The 21,459-nt window shown below is 42.2% G+C and overlaps 1 protein-coding gene across 1 annotated transcript in view; it reads right to left on the reverse strand.

Annotated features, from left to right (window-relative positions):
• Nucleotides 1–21,459, reverse strand: part of snd1 (staphylococcal nuclease and tudor domain containing 1) — a 198,493-nt gene that overhangs the window by 160,125 nt on the left and 16,909 nt on the right. The window contains exons 10-12 of the mRNA XM_034202506.1: nt 19,708–19,812; nt 8,621–8,722; nt 485–585 (exon numbers count right to left, since the gene is read on the reverse strand). Of these exons, the coding sequence (XP_034058397.1) occupies nt 485–585; nt 8,621–8,722; nt 19,708–19,812 (308 nt within the window). The remainder of the gene's footprint in view (nt 1–484; nt 586–8,620; nt 8,723–19,707; nt 19,813–21,459) is intronic.

A 21,459-nucleotide genomic window follows, 5' to 3' on the forward strand; every position in this document is an offset into this window, starting at 1 on the left:
GTTCAATTGTACAACAAAATAGTGCATGCGTGTACCGCAAATAGAAAATATAAAGAGTTACATGAAGAGTGAGCTCTTTTAAATCATTACCATAAGATGTCCACCTGAGTAAAATGTCCTTACACTATACCTTGTACATTGATTTAGATTTATTTCTTGCACACTCAATGTTAATAATGTCCTACTTTTATATTTTGTTAGCTGTAACTGGCCCTTCATTTGGTCAATATGTTTATATCTACTTTTAAGTTCGGTTTTATTTTCTATTTTGAGATGTTTATATTTTATGTTTATGTCTGTTTTTTTTTGTACTTTTCACATTGTGTGCAATGCCTTGTTACCTGCTGCTGTGACGAGAAAATGTCACAAATTCGAATCAATAAAGTATATTTTATCTTCTTTTTTTTATAAATACAATTAGCACAGAGAAATATCCTGAATAGACTACACTTAATGAAAGTTGATTATTCAGTGTGGTACTTACATGCCGCCAATAGTGACTGTAGCACAGGTGCGTTCGGAGAATGCGGGGGTGCTTTCTCCCGGGCCGGTAGCTGCTCTGATGTAATCAACTGTCACATTGACCTAAAGGAGCGGAGCAAGAGAAGAGAATTCAAAAAACATGCAACAAGTACTGAGAAAGAGTAGCAACAGTAACGGTAAAATGTGTTCTGAAATGTGTGTGTGTGTGTGTGTGTGTGTGTGTGTGTGTGTGTGTGTGTGTGTGTGTGTGTGTGTGTGTGCGTGTGTGTCCTAGTTCTCAAGGTCATCCCCAGTCAGTGTGAATCACATCATGGAGCACTGTAGATGTCCCTAGGGGAGCGCTATTAACACACTGTGGGTGTTTGGGACAATACACACAAACACACAGAGGGAACATTGATGGAACCCAAATGACCCTACACTGCACAGCTCCCTGGGGATGGACTCCAATCCACCCACCCTGAAGATACATTTTTGTCACCCAGCTGTGTGTGTGTGTGTGTGTGTGTGTGTGTGTGTGTGTGTGTGTGTGTGTGTGTGTATATATATATATATCCACAGGGATGTGACGGGGAAAGCCTGCTCTGTGGGCCAGATGCAGACAGACGACGCTAACAGCAGGGATGCAGCTGTATATCTACACACTATTGGAGGTTTAAGATATACGGGACAAGCAAGTGTGATGGAAGATAAACAAATGTAAAAAAGTAGGGATCTGGCAGTGGATCAAAGCGTAGACACAAGTTAAATAGAGACAATGCAGACAGGCCTATTACAGGGACATGAAAGAGCAGGACACGCAGCGACGCCGGCTTGTCACTAGATGGACGGGATGGGAACATGGTGACGGGAGCAAGGGGAGAGAAGAGCTCCTGTCAACGCAGAATAGATGTGCCGTAGTGTGGCGTTCAGCTGGAAGTGGCGCCTGCTTTTCAAGAGCAGACAGAAAAGAAAAAATAAACCAGGATATGGATGATGGAGGACTGCGCCCATACATACACGAGAGTATCGGAAACTTCTACAGCCCAAAAATGAAAAGGTTTAAGATTGAGAACGTTTTTTGATGTTCACATGAAGGAAAGGATATATCTAGCTAAATCATAATTAAAGTAGTCATTTAGCAGTAGCATATGCAACCCAACACATTTTATTCAACGTTTATGAGACACCATTATAATCCTAACAGTATTAGCTTACAAAATAAATATCCCCTCGCAGTGTAATGTAAATGAATAGCCATCAAATGCTGTCGTACAATCAGTAACAGAATTGGTTTGTGATCTCGTCAGCCGTAGAATATTATGCAATACCCTCGTTGCCAAAGTCATTCATTTTGTAACCATGCAAATAACCCATCCTCATTGTCTTGAAGGAAATTATTTGATCCTCACTCCCACATCAAAGCTGTTCATTTCCTCGTAACCCTATAGTGACAGTTTCATGTCTATTCAGCTTTATTGAAAAGTGAAGCCGTTCAAATGAAGAGAGAAAAAACCCATTTGGGCTCTTCTTGGTTACATTTCAGTTTAATGGCTGAGCATTGCCAGGCGTGGGTAATTGAAAAGTGGTACAAACAAAGCAATGAAAAACAGGAAGAATGCAAGTTGGCTTCGAGAGGACAACATTAGATGAAATTAAATGGGAAAAAATGAAAAAGCATACACACAAATAATACAAGAAGCTCTGCAACCAGTAGTTCCCCATTAAGCGGGGTGATGACAGATTATAAACTTTGACCAAGCGATGTTAGATTAGAGGCTTTCCAGACCCTTTCTCCTCCGATCCCCTGATAAGGCGAAGCTATCTATAAAGAACCCCCCCAGAGGAGCGTGAGGCGGAGGCACAGGGAGACATGTTTGTAAAATGTTTGAACGGGTAATAACAGTTTTATATGGACGTTTTTTAAGTACAATTTGAAATGCATACTCTGTTACAAGTCAAAGTCCAAAAGTACGAGTACTTATTTTGCGTAATGTCCCATTTTAAAATCACACATGTTAAGTGACTGGATACATTGTTTTGATGCATTATTATTATTATTATTATTATTATTATTATTAACTACTTTTTCCAAAAAGATGAAGTGGATGTAAGTGGCTTCCAAATGTTAGAGTAAAAGTATGAGGTAACATAAAATAAAAATACTCAAGTGAAGTTCAAGTACCCCAAAACCATACTTAAGTAAATATACCACACTACATTACAGCATTGTCTACATGGTAAAATGACGTATCAAGGTGTATGCATGCAAAGGTTACAGCTAATAATAAACAGATGTTTTTACTAAAGCAATGCTTGCTAAAAATGAGTTTCAACAATTTGGTCCTAATTGCCAAGACCTTTCCAGAGACCTTATGCTGAACTATGATATTAGAAGTATGCCTGTCTGTGCTGTACCGTGAACATCAGTAATCAAAGCTCAGTATGATCAGCTAGAGTCGTTTTCAGGACATAATACGGTGAAAGAGTTTCTTCAAACTAAAATAAGCACCTGTCACCTGATCCCTTTTATCTTTCTCACCAACTGGCGGTTTATTTTTTGCAATGTTTTAAAGTGATCTGCCAATAACATTTAAAAAAAAAAAAGGAATATATTGGTGCCGAGCAACTTGTTATCGAAGAGCAGAATCTGTACCTTACCTTTGAAAATATTAGACATGCAGGTGTTGCCTAGGGGACATCAGCCAATCTGAGTGAGTTTGAATAGAAAAATCTTAGGACATGAGGGGCTTTAGTTGCTGTTGTGTTTTTAGCATGCTGCGACAACTCAATGAAGTTAGCTTTATAGGAAGGGGAAAAAACAAGACTGGGAGAGCACAAGGTAAGGATACAACGAGGGAAGGAGAGAGGAGAGGGAGCCCCACCTGGATTTAAACTATTGGACCTGGCGATGCTTCGGTATACTTTGCATCTGCTTGCACCTGAAGCTTTCCCCCGAATGAAGTCTCACAAATACACACCAGATCAAATACCTTATTGCACACACCACATTCCCACCAATAAGAGGGGGAACTCTGGCGCTGACAGTACTACACAAGCAGCTGCATAACAGGGGCCACTTTGAGCACACAGGATTATCCGAATGTGCTCAACCCTGATAAGTGGCTTAATGCAACATTTGCAGTGGACTTTTTTTCTGCTGAGGCTGAGACCCGGGCGCACAAGACGCGCTACTTATAAAGTTAGCCAAATCGAGCTTTTTGGGATTATGTCACCATGCAAACGCTGCCGTTTCAATAGGAGTGGGATATATATATGAGAGAGAGGGAAACAGACAGACGTAGAGTGACAGTGAGAAAAAGGGAAAAAGAGAAACGCCTCAGTGCAGATTTAGTCTCCTTAACAGGGTAGTTCAGAAGAAGTCTTCACTAATATAAAATCATTTATTCAATGATGGCTGCACATGTCCTCTCAATTTGACTTTGTCTAAGAATCAAATGAAAGATTCAAAGGCTTTATTGACATATGCACATTAGCTGCATTGTAGCTATGGCAATGAACATCTCAAGTCTGAGGCTCCTCCAACTATGCAATATAATATACATAGACCAAAAACAATCAAACTGATTTAAAAAAAACAATAGAATAGTGCAAGATAAGTTAGTGAAAAGCTATGGTAGCTTTTAGCTGGCAAGAAAAGTATAAATGTAATTCAAGAGTTCTAAATGATGTATGGTTGTAGGAGTATACCTGTTCAATCCTCTTTTTAATACTAGACTACGTATTGCACCAATTCCTTTCTGCTTCAGAGAGCTATCAAATACAGAAAGGCAGACTTTTGAAAATGGATATTAGATATGCTTTATAAAAGATCAAAAGCACCATACTCTCCTTATAGAGATGAAGGCTTAATAGAAAAAGAAAGGCATGTAGCTGTATTCCCCTAAAGCGGCGCGGTGGCATTAGGGCTTTGAGCTTTTGCTCAGCACACTGAGACTCGTAGTTAATGCTTAGTCACGTCCTGGAAGCTTTAGTCAGGGGAAATGTGCTTGTTTCCAATGCATGCATTGTATTGCTCTGTTAGGCAGTCTCTGAGCTTTGAAATGGAATATATTGTGTAGGGGAATACCTGTAGGTCAAACAGTTACCTTAACCGTGGCACTGGATGGGACAGTAAGCTTTGGTCACCTTCAGTTTGAGCAAAGATGCACCTTTGTGATCTGCAGTTACACCTGTGTATGAAAATCTTCAACAACAAAAAATCATGCACGACCCAGACCCGACATACGTTTCCCTTCTAAAACCACCGGGTCAGGCCCAATTACCCCCATCTTAAGGAAAGGTCTCTTGTCTCGTTTTGTGTCGGAGAAGAAAAAGAAAGAAAGATAACAGAGGAGCTCTCAGGAGTTTCTGGGAGAGTAGTGGTCTTAGACTCCTAATGCTTACTGCTCCAAATCTGTCTCTGCAGAGCTTAGTGTTCAGAGACAGGATGACAGTAAGTGGGTCGCCTAAACTCCTCTCCTGGTGGTAGTGCAACATGCATCTGTACACTTGTGCACCTACCTGCGTTCAACTTGACAACACAAGTATGCCGAGGTTGCGTAGATTAGCATTAAAACGCGGAGGGGTAGTGTTCTCGCGAAACAACATCCACCCATAGAGAGCCCGTGATTATTTCTTAAAATAGTTCTTGTTTGTTGGAAAAGCAGCTAAGGTTGCCACTACCTTCACGAATCTGCTGTTTTTAAGGGCTCTGATATAAAAAGAAATTGAATAAAAAGATGATAACTGCTACAAAGGGCTTAATTTGAAGCTTTGGCCTTGTGTCTTAGCAACAATAAAGTAACGTTCCAGAGATGTTGGGTTATTGATTTTTCAGGTTGAGGAAGGGGGAAGCTATACCGCTGGCAAAGAGCCTATAAGCACACCCTTGGGAGACCAAATTGTAATAGTTATCAAATGCACATATACAGTATACATAGCGTAATGATGGAGAAGGGACTTAAGAGAAATGCCAAGTAGAGTATGGATAAAGGCATTGGACAACAGAAGATTGTAATTGATGGACTGTTTGTTTGTTTTTCACACATTACAACACTGATTAGGTTCCATATGCACTCAAAGCACTCTGCATATGGACAGAGTGATCCCTGAGGACCACTACCCTGGCCTCACTCATCACATCTCTCGACATATCATGAGTGCACTCCTACCTGCATCTTCCAGGATGAATTTAAACGCAGACCGTAACCAGGGCCACTGACGCACTCTGGGAAAATACACGCATACTTTTACCATGCTTATGACGCTAACTCCTGTTGACACTTAGACAATCATGCATACTTTCCTCTACGATAAACACCTGAAACAATTCGTCTGAGAAATAGAAATGGACATTTGAGCCAAGCTGATTTTGAAACACCCTAGAGTCTAAACAAGCAATACTGTGAAATTAAACCAGGTATAAAAGCTGCGAAGATTGATCTGAGCGATGTCTAGATAGTTTGTCTGTGTATAGAGCAGTAATATAAAAGATAAAACATCCATTACGCATGCTATTTGTGGTTGCATGAGTACACAGCTAATGGCCACGGTAACAGGAGTGGGTTTGTCTATACAGTACATGCATGTTTCTGGCTCTAAACGCCCATATATTATGTTTTACGACTCCATCTACATGCATGTACAGTCACCCACCACCCACAAGCCGCTCTCTTTTAGTGCAGAGATACACTGTTAGAAACAAGCCCAAAATGGTACTTTACACTAATTATACAGCTTGATAAAAGGCTGGGTGTTCCTGAGCTAAACACGTTTTATCATGCTAATGGAACATTTAGGAGAGCATTTCTACACCTTTAAAAGGCCATAGTCGATATCCCTATCACACGCACTCATTATTCCTCCAACACAAACACCACAAATAAACAGCCGAATCATTATTCCCGCTTCACTTGTCAAAAGCCGGCTCACGGCTGAATTTTCTGTCATTAAAAAAGCATTAATGAGGATGATTAAAATGAGTGTGATGAGAGGCTGGGACAGGGACATGAATCTCACTCCTGTACTCAATGCCAAAAGGAACTCTCTTTGGCTTTTGGCTCTGAGTGGATGCATGTTTTTGTGTTTATCACGCTGCAAATGTTATTTTTTGCTTTTCTTTGATACTTTGTACAATTGCTAGAGTGTGTAAAATGGGAAGATTTGTTCCATCTAATGTCTTTGGAGCCCTAAAATGTGTATATTCTCAGCTCAACAGAAACAATTGATTTGTGGAGGTTTAAGGTGCAAACGTGAGATACAATACTTGCTGCAAAACAGTATTGAATGTATGAGATAAATAAGTAAGTATATGAGAAAGTTTCCCATCAATCTGCTTACTAACCATTTCCATGTTTGTGCAAGAAAGATTCCAATCGTTTCCGGAATTGTCCCCATTATAATAAGTTTCCTCCGAGTCTGACAAGTGTTGGGTTTGTTATTTGCAAAACATAAACTATCATTCAACTCAGCCAGTGGACAACAGCTGGAGGCATGCCGCCTGCTCTCCCTGCTCTCCCTGCCGCTGTACGTTCAATGACGACAATGTAGGAATGATTTTTTGATTTACTAAGGACGCAGGCGTAAAAAAAATATACAGTTTGCACTGGTAAACTTTATTTTGAAATATTAAATGATATAATATATTCCTGCTAGAGTCAGACTTACAACCATCATGGCCCCCTGATAGACCACCACACATATGGTGTATGAGTAAAAAAAAGTATTTTTAAAATGTATTGTTATTTTTGATTTGACAGTATGTCCACTGTAGTGGACCTGAAGAGCATTTCAGTGTGAAAACACAGCCACACTTAAAAGATGCAATACATGACATATTGTGCTTATAGAGTGATACTAATACAAGAATACACACCGCTTTATGATCATTATTTCACTGGCTGCTATTTCTTAGTGGGACTTATCAGCTACTGTAACAAAATAAAATAACTGTGCAATATATACTTTTACTTTCACTTCTGTTATCTGGCTGCTATCACACTACATTCTACACTCATTATTTTGTATATACTGTAACTGTTCTTATTGTTGTCCACATGGATGGTACTTTGTAAATTGTCATTTCTATCTCGAATATTTGATGCATGCCTCTTAATTCATATTTTGCCTCTTCACTTTCGCGGCAACAATGTAAATGTCCCCTCTGTTGGACTAATAGAGGTCTTCTGATTAAGGGGAAGTTGGCGACTGACAGGGTTGGTAATAAATCAGTACCTTAGTACCTAAACTTTCAAAGCCCTCCACCATCTGGCACCCCCCTACCTCACTGACCTCCTCATCCTCTACCAACCACCCCGGTCCCTCAGATCCACCTCAGCCGATTTGCTTTCCATCCCCAAGGCCAAACTCCGGAGCTTCGGGGATAGAGCCTTCTCTGTGGCAGCCCCGAAGCTCTGGAACTCCCTCCCCCAAGACCTCCGTGAGTCTGAGTCCCTCACCCTGTTCCAGTCCCGCCTCAAAACCCACCTCTTCAACTCTGTATCCATAACCCCCCCCCCCCCCTCTCAACCAACTTCCTCCTGACTGCCTTTCTGTTTTGTTTTGTTTCTGTTTTTGTTTTGTTTGTCTACCCTCCCTCCCAAATGTTATAACATTTATTGTTATTATTAAACCATTTAAGCAATAAGTCTCATTTAGATCCTTAAGCTCTCTCAGACAAACAATCTCAACACACAGTTCATTTATTAGAATTTTACACAAAAAAGGAAGATGTTCAAGCGGTGGTTTTTGTCCCGAGTGCTCTCTAGTTCAGTGCTGGGTTCTGCTAGGTTAGATGTGTGTAAATAATAGCGGCCCTCTTGGTGTACATACTCAATAGATCAATAGACACAAGAGGGGGAAATCAACACTGCTTGTTTAAAGGGTGAACCCAGGCTAATGCCGAGGCCCAGGGTACCTACCCAGGGTACTTGGTATTCAAACTGGGAGAGAATTAGATATCTAGCTAAGGGCATCAGAAACGTGTGGGTGAGGCTACTGGTGCAGGGGGAAAAGGTGTCGGAGCGCATGTAGAGCCACTGGGAGAATAGCTCTTTTGGTGTATTCAATGTAAGCTGATTAGAGGCAAATCAAGTTGCAAACACACGAGGTGCCAACAAGTGTTCGGGAGTTTTCAATTTCTGTCAGTGGTTCTTACCTTTTTACCAATGATCTTCTTCCTCAGGAACTCCCGGGCCTCGAACATGTAGGGGATGTCGTAGAGCGGACGGAAACGTTTGTCTTTGTCCTTGTTCTTCTCCTGAGGGGGGACGATAGAGGAGAAATAGGAGAGTGGAAGTAGAAAAAGAGAGAGAAAATAAAGATTATTCATAAAGATGCGTGGCTTAACATTTTGGCTGCAGTTTCAGACGTGTTGGAAGCATGCATAAAAACACAAATATAACCCTCGCCTCACACATACAGACGTAAACACACACAGCCACACACAGCCCTATGACAGCGAGGATGTGGACATTTCTCTCAAACACTCTTGCTGTCAATACTGACTGGCCGCAGAGCAGACAAATAAAAATGAATCAAAGTACACTGTTACCAAGGACACAGATTCAAACATCCGAGCCAAAGACACTTTGTGTTAAAGTGATGCACAAATGCGAGCTATCACCATGTGCACACACACACCGTGCATACACAGATGTAGCCACGCGCACACTGGTACAGCTGCAGACAAAAACTTCCCTCAATACGCTCACCCACTCTCTGACAGGAGCGGGCCACAAATAGATCCCATTTGCATTTTCAAAAAGGAGGCTGAGGCTTTGTGTTGCTCCCAGTGTAAAGACACACACACGCGGTGACAGGTGCCGTTTTTGTAGGGGCGGGATACAATATAATAATACAGCAAACGACAATGACGCAGTGGGGAAATAAACGACAGGCGCTAACAGGACGAATGAGGCTATGAATGACAATACCAGTGTGCTCGCCAGCCCTGCCCCTCCCACACTCTTCTATTACCGCCATCATTATCTGCCACACAAACACGAGTAACACTCTTCCAAGAGAACACACAGGGTGGGATTAATTCCTCTTCTCTTCAATAGTTTCCATTCATTTTGAATGCCTCTCCAGTTGTTCAGAGCCGCCAGGTGTGGCACACAGCTGGGCTGATGGATGTGGGGGGAACACATGGGGAGCACAGGGTGTGTGAGCATGTGTTTGTATGTTAGAGCATTAAGGTGTTTAAGATAAATCTGGTGGCAACAAGCTCTGTCGGTGTCAAACATAAAGTGTCCCATGACGATTTTTCCTTCTAAATGACCGTTAATATTTTGAGTAAGTCTTAACATGCCTGCTGGATTTGGCCATGGTAAAGTAGCTCTGCAAGCTGCCAAATTCACCAGCCAGTTCCTTTAACCTTGGCAGGAATGTAATAACCTTTGCGTTTAATAGCTTTCCATCTTTCTTTTCTTTCTCCCTCCCTGCCATCATTCTGCACTTTCACGAGCGGAGTCAGCACAGCACGGAGCCTCGGAGGTGAGTTAATCTCACACATGGCCAGCGGAAATCCCCCACCGCTCAGCCAAGAGCCGATGTCCTCCATTTTGTGTCAGTCGGGGCTTATTGTCAGGGTCTTTCATCCCTACAAAGTCAGTTGCGGTGGGATGATGGGGCCTTTTTAGGAGCACTGGCGGCCAGGATTCCTGCATGTTGTGCCTGAACTGCGGACTTAACTGTCCACTACTGGGGATGAGGATAACTTTCACCAAGCTGGCACTGCCCGGATGAAACCCTTCCTTTGGACCATATAATCTTAATGTCATTCATTAGGACAGTTCCCAGACACGGGATGATGGTGCGTTTGCATCCTGAGGGGCTTTTACAAATATAGTCATTGCATAGTCATGGTAGTACTCAATTTCAGAGGCCATTACTTGTCAGAACAACGGGATAACCTGAACGGATGGAGAGTAAAGAATGAGCCAAAGAGGAGAGGGAAAAATCATTTTAACTAATAAGCTGTTTCACGCTGGAAAGGCAGTCATGTCACTGAGGGCGAAGAGTGTAAATGCCAATACTCTACGCCAATTAGGGACAAGGAGCGGAGAAGCAGACAAGCAGGACAATAGGTATTTCTCCATCATTGAATAGGTCTTGGGGAAATGGAGCGAGGCTGGTGAAAGAGTCAGACAACAAGAAAATGACGAGGAAATATTACAACTGGAAAACATAGGCAGACATGGGAATCAATGATGCCAATTGATTGCCCGATATTTCACAATGGGCCTTGTGTGCTTTTTGTTGAAGCTCAGTGTTTCCCCTATATACAAATAGTGGCGGCGCAGCTGCTGAAATATGCGCGCCGCTGCTAGGGGGCGCCAGCCAGGTTTTTCTTTTACTTTTTTATTAAAATAATAAGTGGCGACCCTTTTTCATTTTTGATTGTTTGTTATGTGGATTTGTAGTATTTGTGTTACTGTGTGTTCAATAAAGGTGTATTTTTGCTAAATCTTGAGACATTGCCAGTGCCATTTTTTTTTTTTGGCATAGGCGACAGAGCTGGTAGCTCTGGGAGGGGAAAAAACATTTTTGACCGTTGGCGCTCATCCTAATTTTCAGCCTTGATGTAACAACATTCATAATTAAGTAAATGTAACACCCTTTTCACCCCGGTTACACTTCTCATTTGCCCTGTATGATGGCTTATCAGGCGCCCGCAGCTCACAGCCAAAGTGCGAACGTGGGAGCGAGAGAGAGAGGGCGCACCGATACCGGTGCGGTTGTTATTAGAATCTGGTGCTAGCTGCGCTAACAGATATAAGATATAGATGTTTCTACAACCAGGGTGGAGGAGAGCTCTCCTGTCAGACTGAGAGGCTCAGTGAGGTAAAGGACTCTTGAGTGTTTAGATAGTTCATTTTAGTCTAAGTTATCTCAGTGGGTCTCAAACGTTTTGACCACAAATTATGTAAACACATATTTCCAAAGCACTCCTTTATAATTATTAGGATAAATAAAAACAGGTTTGAAATCATTCCATAGTAAACCAAAAATATTGTTTAAAGTTTGAGAGATACAAAAATATGCATGAATAAATAAATGTTAACTGGTAAAATATGAATGAACAACAAAAATAAAATAAGTTACATTTATTTGTTATTGGCTATGGTAGGTTATTGGTTATGTTCATATACTTATTTGATTATTAAAATGTAAACTGATCTTTTTCATATGGGTGTTTAGAGTACCCCCTAGATCAGGTCTCTAGTAATGTGTGCTCAAAGTGCACTACATTGAAGCATTTTACTTTAAAATGTTCAACAAAAAAAATCTTCCCAGGGGGGGCATACCCCCAGACCCCCCTAGAGGATGTGACGTCCACCTCCCAATTCAAACATGTTCATACAATACTGAACACATTTGAAGCCATTTTGACGTGTATTACCTATGTCAATAAGTTTCTGTAGTGTATTTGTCTTTTGTAGAGATTTTTCATTTATTCTTTATATATAAAATCTCGCCTATAGGGCAGCAAATGGTCTAGAACCGGCCCTGGTACTAGGCCTCAAGAGCCTTTCTTGTGCTGGCAGACACATAGAAACAAATTGGCGGGGCGCACTTCGCACGTGCACAAAAATAATAATAATCCACGCGCTCACATTATGCTGAGCCCACGTGCCTTGGCACCGCTGCTATGACTCCATCCTAGGGGAAACACTGAAGCTACAATAGGGTCACTTTCCCTACAGCTACGAGTCAATTTCAACCTCACTCTCAAGACTGATATAACCAGACATTACCATTATTAAATAACTCAGACAAAGTGTGTGCAGACTGTCCTTAAAACTATTTTTGTGCAGTTGCAGGAAGGTTACAGAGAGGAGAGAGTTGCTTCCATGTCCCAACCGTGACCCAATAACAACAGTTTGCTCTCTCTACCCTCGGGGGGAGTTCTGTTCTATTTGGGGTAAATTCCCCTTCGTTCCAAATTACCAGCTAAAGCTCAGGAATCATCTTTGACTATTGCATAGGCATGACGCTAGCTGGATTGTACAGTGTCGCAGGGCTGCAGGGGCCGGGGCTGCGAATGTGTGGATGCTGCTGCTGCAAGCCTTTGCAGCTCCTGGAACTTTAAGGGTAAAATCATGACTCAGGAGCATGTCATGCCTCCTGATGTGCGGCGGTGGAGTTGGGAGAGTGTACAGTATTGGAACTTGGATTTACATCGGCATTTAACTGTTATTTTGTCTATAACCTACGTATATTTTGGAGACACTGCAGTGTGTGTGTGTGTGTGTGTGTGTGTGTGTGTGTGTGTGTGTGTGTGTGTGTGAGACAGAGTGGACATTATTTTTTGATTAAGCAGTGCACTAGAAGCCTCAGACAAACAGTTGTACATTTACTACTGTATGCCTAACAACATAACTCAATGGTGCATGCATAAACATTGAATGGATGCTGAGGCTGAGAGAGGGAGAGAAAGTCAAAAAGAGAGACAGAAGTCATACACTACCAGGAGCAAGAGCATGAAGGAAGAGCTGGTTATGGTACTACAATACAAAATCTAATTTATCTAATCGAATAACCTTACATTCACAGCATTATTGTCCATACGCCAGAATACAAATAAGTCATTACTAAAACGACTGGAACTGATCCCACAGTAGACTATAGAGGGAACCTGGGTTTTCATAATGAAATTACCTGTAGCACCATAATGACAAACAGACACTCAATTCATCATTAGCTGCTTCCAGGCTGGTGCAGGTACATTTACTGGGACAGGCCATGTTCTGATTGTGCACTCATGAATAATAATGGCTTGGAAATAAAAAGGGGGGTTAGGCAGTGAGTAAAGCTGCGATTCAATATGTTGCCGTCCTCATTTTGGACCCAGGCAGACAGACAGTGATGCCGTATTGGAGTATCTGCAATGCTGTCTGTTAAAAAACCTCTGAATAGATGTAACTATTGATATCACAGATGGAATGTGCTCAGCTTACACTGCATAACATAGACTAACCAGTTCAAATTGATTTCATATGGTGTTACCCTTTTGCTTATGACAAAACCTCTCAAATGCAACCTTAATATGATCTTTTATCCCTTATATAGCTTCCTCCCACAAGCAAGTCCTTGTTTTTCCAGCAGTGTCAGCCCTGCAATTGGGAAAGAATTATCCACCCAGTAGTGAGGGATACTGGGTACCAATCTGCCTCGCCACAGCCAAATCAGGCACGGGTGAATCACAAAGGGAGAGACCCTCCTCTCGTGTTGTTCTCCTCCCACTTGAGGTCAAAGCCTGCTATGCCAGGATAGGGGCACGCTGAGAGCACACACGGTCAGACGTGGGATTAGAAGGATGGGGACAGAAGTGTGGAGGGAAGGAAGGGACAAAAACAAAGCGAGGGGGTGAATCGAGAAGCCACAAGTCGCAATTTCTGAGTAGCGAGCAGATGGGACCGTCTGTTTAAAGACTGGCTTTTGTCAAACTGTACCCCATAATTTATCACATTTTGATCAAGTATTACACTTCAAAGAGCTTATTACTATGGTGACATTTGCATGCCGATTCTGTTCTGAAGTGCTAATGGATTTCGACACAAAAATGATCTTACTGTATTACACAAATTTGAGATTGAACCAAAATTCCATTATTCTCCAAAGCCTTGGTAAAAGTAAATGTATTTCCACATGTTGTTTTGTTGCCTAGTTATCTTCCTACCGGTCCGACTTGCACTTAGTTCCCAGATGTTATTGTTCTATTTGCTGGGCATGGTGTCAATTATTTATTTGACAGCATTCAGCTTTTTTATTTTACTCCTAGCTTCCTGTGCTACAGTAACAGCATTACAACACGTTTTTTATTTCCATATTCTACCGCCTTTGTTTAAGACCTTGATGTCTCGACTGCAATTGCAGATTTGGAATTGAATTCATTGTCATGTAACGACACAAGTAACCAAAACATACTACTGCATAGCAACTGCTCAAATGCAGCTGTGCAACCATATTGTCATGTCGTGTTGACAATATGTAGTCATTTGTTTTGTGACATGCCTTCCAGACACACCTACACACTCTGAAGTACTTCATAGTTATGAAGATGTGAGAATTGTCAAATTCTGCCTACGTACTTTGTCCGACTTTTCCAACCTGTGCAGTATTAACAAAAATGCTAATAAGTGTGCAGTGTTCCAGGATAAAAATAAGCCTAATAAATGTGAAAGTAAAAATAAGACAGACAGAAGAAAAGCTGAGGGGGAAAGACGCAGGGAGATATACAGGTGGGTTATGGTAGCTAGTAGCAGTAGACAAGAGGACTGACTAAAATCATCTCCAAAGTCAACACACGCACACACACAGAGGTTACAGGAGTAGGCAGGGCAGTATGGAGCAGCTTGGGGATGAGCCAGTCATTTTGTTGCCTTATATAAGGACAGAGAGTTGACCTCTCCATGTGCTCCATCAGCACTGTCCTTAACCCTACTTAAACCACACAAGCACACAGATGCAAGAAAGACAAGGCTAGAGCAATGCACACAAATGCATCCAAACACTTTTATCGTGAGTGTTACAGTGAGTCACCGAGTGGCATTGACATCTCTACTCGTGTTTACGCTGGGTTTCTCCTTCTGCCCATGAGAGCAAAACAAATAAAAAGGTGTTGGGGGTTGAAGAAAAAGAGGGAACAGGATGAGTAGAAGAAAAAGCTGACTCCAACTCCCAAGCTCAAAATAACTCACATCTGAAGATGTGCCACAGCAGTAACACTGGGGAACAAAATGAGAAGAGAGGAAGTTCTACATGTTACTGTAGACACACGCCATTGGTCCGCCAATCTGCCAGTCTGAGTACAATTAGTATGGTCACGAGAGAGGGGGGGGGATGTGTTTGGTGTTAGGGGACGAGGTGGGCGGAAGGGGAGAGGATGGCAGGAACAGTCACAGTTTTTCCCATAGCCTCACTTCCCCCCAAACAGTACACACTCAGACACACACACACACGTGCAGACAAATGGCCTTGCTTGCAGAATGCAGGGTCACCCAGTGCAGACGCATGCAGCGAGACAGTGATAATAATAACAACTGGCACAAGAGAATCCCTAAAGACCTCTAGAGAATGCAACACACACACACAGTTGTCACAATACCACATTTCTGAGTTTGTGTTCTCTCTGGAGAATGCCTCGTTTCATACACGGGCTACAGAGCTAGCCTGCGCACATCTGGAGTGTCTCTGTATACGCATGCATCACATGTGTGAAATCCATGTTTGTGCACATGCTGATGCCAATTTCCAAGATGCTTCCTGACTTTGGCTAACGCAGCTTAACCAAGCATGTCCCTATGTGTGTGTGCATGTGTGAGCTGTGCTGCAAACCGTGACGCTGTCTTTGTGTCTGTCTGCTGCACTGTAAGCAAGTACGCTCGTGACAGTGTTAGCCAACATGATGTCAGAGTGTGTAGAGCGTGTGGCTGAGAGATACCTGCTGTGACCTCTGAGGTAGGAAACATCCCGCTGCTTACAACCTCTCAAAAATCAGTTTGTGCCTCTCCCATATGCACCATGTCTCTTTGTTGGAGACCGCATAACCCCACAGCTGTTAGCCATGGTTGGCAAGTGTTAAAGTGCTAAACGATACATTTCATTGCCTTTAAAAATAGTTCAACCGACAGTAACGACAGTAAGTATTAACAGTTGCAAAGATTAGAAAGGCTTCCAATAATATAATGTGAACTACTACATCTTCATATGTAATGGAGCGTAGACAGGGCATGAAATGAAGTTTCCCTGCTCGCCTAAGGTAACAGCTCACTTGCTTAATTTAGTGATCGGACACAAGTCCAGCTGGCAAATGAAACTGGACATTAAATTCCATGCATGACCATAAAACAATGACTAAATTGACCCTTCGTCCGGACCAAGCAATCAGGGATTTCTTTTTAAACATGGGCTGTTTTTTTAAAGATGTTTTTCAAATGGGTTTTACAAGTAGCAATTAAGTTTAATGACTTTACTAGTGTGTAGTTGTGTGTGTAACATAAGCAGGTGTAAGGTAGAGTAAGAGTATGTGTGTGTGATGATGAGTGTGACATTTGGAAGGACCTAGCAGTAAATATGAGTAAAGTTTAAGCTTTTTGTCTGTGGTTAAAGCAACAACTCCTCCAGACTAATAGCCTGTCGCCAGCTCCTGGAGTCCTATTGGGATCCCGATCAACAATGCAAGTTTGGAAAATCGATCCAAAATTCATCAAAATCAGTCCACCGGGAGTACAAATATTGTCAATTGCTGGTTCAAACTGACATTTTAGATCCTAGAATTGTCCGAAATGGATTCTTAATTTCTGCATATTCAATTACCCCCAAAACCAATCCAAAATTGTCTGAATCCGCCAAGCCATGTTTTAATTATCGTCTACAAAAGGCTATAATGCTAATTAATGTTAACGCAATTTATGCGAATTGTGCAATTGTCCAACACATGCAAGTTAGCATCCGTCAGTTTCTATGTGCTGGGGACACGTACTATACATTTACATCGTAGAACTTTGGAGTACTGGGGTATTGGGGTCAACATTTCCAGGTTCACCGCGCTGGCAACAAGACTACAGAGCGAAATATGTGTTTGTGCAACCTGCTGATTCACATGAAGGGGTTTAGCCCTGGAGTTATTCATATCAGAGACATTTCAGTGCTTCTCTGCTGGCTTCCTTTATTCTACCTTACACTACATGGGCTCATCAAAGCTACAGTAAACCCATCACAACTCTGCATTGCTGCCATAGCGACAACACTCATAGCTGGGCCAACAGCATTAGACATTCAGCAGCCTTTTACAGACAGGAATAACTAGCTAACAAACAGCACCAGCAGCTGCACTGTAAACAACTCTTATCAAAACATGAAATGCTGCAACATATTTCAGTAAAAAGACTGAAAAAGAAAAAAGAATGTCCTCATGCAGCCTCAAAAAGGTCTCTCTTGCCTTAAAAAAAGCACTGGGTATGACTTGATTGTTTAACATGTCCTAATTAAATGACAAAAGCACATGAGTACTTTTGATGACATGATTTCACTGCAGTATTAGATTTGCATTTCCCTTTTAGCTTGATACTATGTTAATAATGCACCAGTGAACAAGTTAGATTAAAGTGTTACCAATAACAAAGTCAATGTGAACATGATCTTCCAAGTCCATGATGGATGTTACATTATGGTTACAGGGCTCATAATAACATATCCAGATGCTGGCACATTTAAGTGTGCTAGCCAAGGGAACTGGGTGATTTTGATCAATATTCAGGTTATTTACATGAGAATCCCACACATCCAAACAAGAGGTATTAAATATGCATGAAGAGCAAGAAATAGCGATACAACACTGAGCCAATATAACACCAATTCCGATAGACACAAACATTCACATCTGGGCTCTCTCTCCCGGGCTCCCTGTAACATACACCAGTGTAATGAAGCACAACACACATACTGCTGAAGCATCTGGTGCAGGGCGACGGACAGAAAGCAGACGGGCACTGAGAGACGAGGGGAGAGACAAACACTAGAGTGGGAACACAGAAAGCAGTATGGAAGAAAAAAAAAGGGAATCTAAGAAAAGAGTAGGAAGTACGAGGAACAGGAAAAAGGGCAGGGAAACAAAGTGGAGGGAGATGTTTTTGCCCACAAGCTTGTTACAACCGCAGAGAGCTAAGGAGGATAAAACACACACGAAGGGCAGCGGTGCAGGTCAACCATCTGACCACGGCTTGTACTGCACACCCAGAGGGGGGGGGGACAGCAGGAGGAAGTGACTGTGGAGGGAGAAGGGAGGCAGGAAGGAGGGAGAGATACAAAGCAGTCTCTTAATGATGCGAGGCCGTAACGACACCAGGGGAGAGAGGGAGGGAGAGGTTAGAGTATAAAAAAACTAGAAAACAGTAAAGAGGAAAAAGACAGCAAAGAGTGCACCATAAAATGAAGAGACATGCGGGAAGGGGAGTCAATAAAAACAAAAGCAATCAAAACAGAAGTGCTGTTGACATTCCGTATTTGGACTTTTACAGCGGTTTCCTACACCGAAGCACAACAACCTCTTTGAGCGAGGAATGCAAGACTTGCTCTTAAAAGGGTATTAGAGTAAACACTTGACAAGAGGAATGGTGTCAGACAGACGTGTTAAACAAACAGAGAAGAGGTTTTTATTCGAGCTCTTTGACAAAAAGAACAAGCACTACTGTTTTGAACTTTCTAATTAATGGGAGTGACATTTTAAGACATTTGAGTCTGTTATTTAGAAAATTATAGCATTTGAGAGAACTCAGACACCAAGGGTAATTGAGAAATGAAAATTGATTACTTCTCTTTTTCAAAGTTCCTACAGCTAAAGGCAAGGGAAATGTAAGACTTTCTAAATGCCACACCAAAGCAATTTAAGACCAATTTGACGAGTCCGCCATCACCATCAGCAAGACGTTAATGATAGAGGGCATTTAGTAAATCATTGTTTCATCAAAATAGACAAAATGATTGAGTTCCCAGAACGAAATGTCACAAAAATGATTTGTATAAAGCTACTTTCATGTCCTAGAATTATTAAGACAGTTAAATGATTACTTAAGGCCTTTCAATACCAGTAAGGCCTAATTCTAAGAATAATTAACAAGTTTTCTTCTTAGCAATCAGCGAGAAACATGTTTTTGGAAATTGAATACATGGTGTTTTTGGAAGAATGGGAACATAATCAGAGCTGGGGAGGAGACTTCTGTGTCTAAACGTTATTACATACAAGCAGTTTTACATAAGTGAGTGCAAAATGATGTGGATTCATATACATCTCCACTGTGTATGTAAGCATGTGAATGTTTTCACCGTCTTGAAGTGCTTCTGGGAAAAATGATGGGAGTGTGGAGGGGAAAGGAAGAAGAAAAAAAATCAATGTGCCTCGCTCTCTGCAGTGCTGCAACCACTGGGTGTGTGCAAGTGGCTCACTGTGTTAGCATGTGGCCCAACAGAGGGGCGCCACCAAGTGGTCAAAATGATTCCCACGGTCATTTAGTGGGAGACGAGACTAATGTGTGAGGGAAGAGAAGATGGCATGAGAGGGAAAGAGATGAATACATATTAAGAGATATGTAAACAGCTTGTGTTTGACTTGAAATGAAAATAAACCAACTCCGTCAAGACATCAGGGGCTTGAGTGGTCTCTGTGAGCTTCTGATGAAGTAGCCACTCACTCACACACATAGAAACGGGCAGACTGACAGACAAGTGTTTTTGTACCTCTCCCTCAATTCTGGGGGGCCGAATGCTGGACAGGTGGATGGTCTTGAGTTCTCCAGAGTTGAGCTTCACCACCATGGCATCAGCGTTGAGCACCTGCATCACCTATAGGGACAGGTAAAGAGATAAATTTAGTTCTATAAATACAGAAGGGACAAAATGGCTTAACACATGTTAATCCCTCAGGAGAAAACTAAAACAGATGCAGGACTTTGGAGGAAAGAGACTGGCATTGCATTTTTAGTGAGTGAGTGAGCAGACGGACTGAAAGACAGATGGGAAGTGAAGGAGCAGGTAAAGGATAAATGGAGAGGAAGAGATCTATTCAAAAAGGCGGAAGCGGAGTGACAGTGCAGATCGTGCGCTGTCACGAGCGGGAGCCACTGAAAGCGAGGTAAGAGAGAGTGATCCTAGAGTGACTGAGTGAGTAAGCGGGCTAAGTCATCCCAGAAGGCCAGCGAGGTCTGGAGGACAGCGCGAGGACGTTCGGCTATCCGGGGGATTGGCACCGGGAGGGAGGGGGGGGGGGGGGGGGGGAGACGGAGTGCACGAGAAACAGCTTTAGAAACACAAACATCCTGTTAAAGAGAGCGCTGGAGCGTCACACAGCCCTCTGCACAACAACTGGCGGGCAGCATTTGGTTCTGGAGACCTTTACTACTGTAACTGCAAAGACACAGACTCCTTTAGGTTTGGCATTTAAATGCGATTTCTCAAGCAACCACAATTTATAGCAAGAAGAAGAAAAAGGATATTCAAAGCTACTCCTGAATTGTATTGTTTTTGAATGTATGCATTCATTTGTTTTATTATTTTATTCAGTTGGTATTAAGTATTCTTTTTAATCACAAAGCTATGTGTTACTCTGGCTATACCAGGGAAGGGAGAAAGTATTGTAAATTGTGTATGTGTTTGTTCATGAAGCACTTTGAGTTACCTTTGTGTATGAAAAGTGCAATATTAATAAAGTTTGATTTGATTACTATGGTGTTGGTTCCAAATGAAGAAAGTCGCCACACATGTGTAACCCAATCTATGCATGTGCGGTTCTATGTGCCAGCGCCAGTCCCAGCAGAAAGACAGATTGGGGCTATAATGTGACCGAGATGGAAGAGGCATTCAGACCCAGAGCCTTTAAGTAGGCCGCTTGCAAGAGACGGAGAAATCAATCGCCCTACACATGTTGCCACCCACATGTGCATTAAATGGCCTCGTCATCACTCAAACACTGGTTCATATGTAGGCTGTGCTCCAGCTGAAGTCCTTCAAGAGAGAGATGCAGGTCTGAGCCGGGTTTGGGGCAGGAATTGGACCGCGTAGCATTTGTGTGGTAGAAAAACAAAACAATTGAAAATCCTCTTTCAGAGTCTCAGATTGTGATATGGCAGACACAAATCTAAGTGTATTAGAGATTCATTGTTCTATGAAAACTAATTCTGACTGCCATTGAATTCACCACCACGGAACAAAAATTAGACCAGCCCACATGCTAAATAGGCTGCCCACCACAGCAGCCAAAATACATCATATACTAATCACTGAGCTGAGTGGGAGAGACGTGGAGACATAGGGAGCAGGAAGGAGACGGAGAGAGGTGCATGAGGGGGGGGGGAGCACACATGCACACCAGCCTACACAAATTCACACTGTAACAAGGTCATTTAGTGGCTTGCCCGAGTAAATAAAGAGCAAGAGGGGGAGAATGTGGCAGGAGCACTTCGAGATTTGTCTTGGCAGATGAGAAGCGCTATA

The sequence above is a fragment of the Gymnodraco acuticeps genome, unplaced genomic scaffold (genome assembly GCF_902827175.1).
Source record: "Gymnodraco acuticeps unplaced genomic scaffold, fGymAcu1.1, whole genome shotgun sequence".
Taxonomy (NCBI): Eukaryota; Metazoa; Chordata; class Actinopteri; order Perciformes; family Bathydraconidae; genus Gymnodraco; species Gymnodraco acuticeps.